Here is a 1,092-nt window from a genome sequence, read left to right on the forward strand (position 1 = left end):
GAGGACTCGTGGTTCGACGCCCGCCCCGCCCGCTCCGCTGTCCTCTGCGTCCCGTTGGCCGCTCCCACCTCCAGCCATGACGCGCCGCACCGGCCCCACTCACCCACTCCAAGACCTTGATGAAGCCCAGCGGCTCTTTGAGCGGGACCAGGTTCATCTGGAAGGCGGACATCCTCTGAGGGAAGGAGGGGAGAGAATGAGGACGGCTGAGCGGAGGAGGAGGGGACCCGTGAGACCAGGGCAGCTGGGCGGCAAGGACAGGAAGGCGGGGCGAGAAGGCCCCGCCCCTGGCCGCACCTGCCCGAGCCCGCTGACCCACTGACGAACTACGTAGAGGCAGGACGCCATACCGTGTACATCACGTCCGCTTCCTGAAGCCCGACCCCTGGCGTGCTGTCGCTTTCTGCGCACGCGCGCTCTCTGACCGGCTCTCCGTTTCCGGTGCTTTCGCCGCCTCTGGCGCTCGCGCACGCGCAGTAGGGAACCATAAGCGGATGGTTCTTTTCTATGTGACCCACCTCTTGCTGGCAGTACCCATCTTCTAGATGACTTCACGAACTGTTGACACAGATGAAGTGTTTCAAAGCTTGTGTTAAGGGCCTTTAATTAAAGTGGTGGAAAATTCTTGCAAAACAGTGGCCTTCTGGCGACCTGCACTTGGTAGGGTGCCTCCGGAACGTGACTCACTGAACATTCCTACAAAGATTGTTTTTTCTCAGTTATTGGAGCCAGAGTTGAAGGAGGAAATCACACCTATTAGCAGAAGTCCTGGCTGCATAGGCTTTTGATGGCCTATCTACCCAGTCTTCCTTGGGAGCTTCCTGCAGAAGGCAACTCCCTCAGGAGCTTCCTAGATGGTACCTCCTTTTGGTGCTGGGGCTCCAGCTGGCGATCTGTAGTCTGGCTTTTCACTACCTGCCATATTCTTGGACAGCTGAAATAGTGGCCTGTTCGTGAATGTGTTAAGATTGTTAACATTATGAAATACCTGGTAAATAAGAACAAAAGAACTTCAGCAAGCAAGAGGATCCCAACAGGTACTTATCTGTACAGTAATACATCAGTTCACAAACACTTCTGTTCCAGAATAGT

General features: G+C 55.2%; 1 protein-coding gene across 2 annotated transcripts in view; it reads right to left on the bottom strand.

The window, feature by feature from the left end:
- Sypl1 (synaptophysin like 1) overlaps positions 1 to 423 on the bottom strand; it is an 18,810-nt gene extending 18,387 nt beyond the window's left edge. The window contains exons 1-2 of one of the 2 annotated variants that reach the window (XM_010634052.3): positions 351 to 423; positions 104 to 175 (exon numbers count right to left, since the gene is read on the bottom strand). In XM_010634052.3, coding sequence (XP_010632354.1) covers positions 104 to 175; positions 351 to 359 — 81 coding nt within the window. In that variant the 5' untranslated portion in view covers positions 360 to 423. Of the gene's footprint in view, positions 1 to 103; positions 176 to 297 lie in introns of both variants that reach the window. The other variant, XM_010634053.3, reaches the window with a different exon arrangement.
- Positions 424 to 1,092: the final 669 nt, after the last annotated feature.

This window comes from Fukomys damarensis, unplaced genomic scaffold, assembly GCF_012274545.1.
Source record: "Fukomys damarensis isolate Sample0158 unplaced genomic scaffold, DMR_v1.0_HiC HiC_scaffold_4, whole genome shotgun sequence".
In the NCBI taxonomy this organism is placed as follows: domain Eukaryota; kingdom Metazoa; phylum Chordata; class Mammalia; order Rodentia; family Bathyergidae; genus Fukomys; species Fukomys damarensis.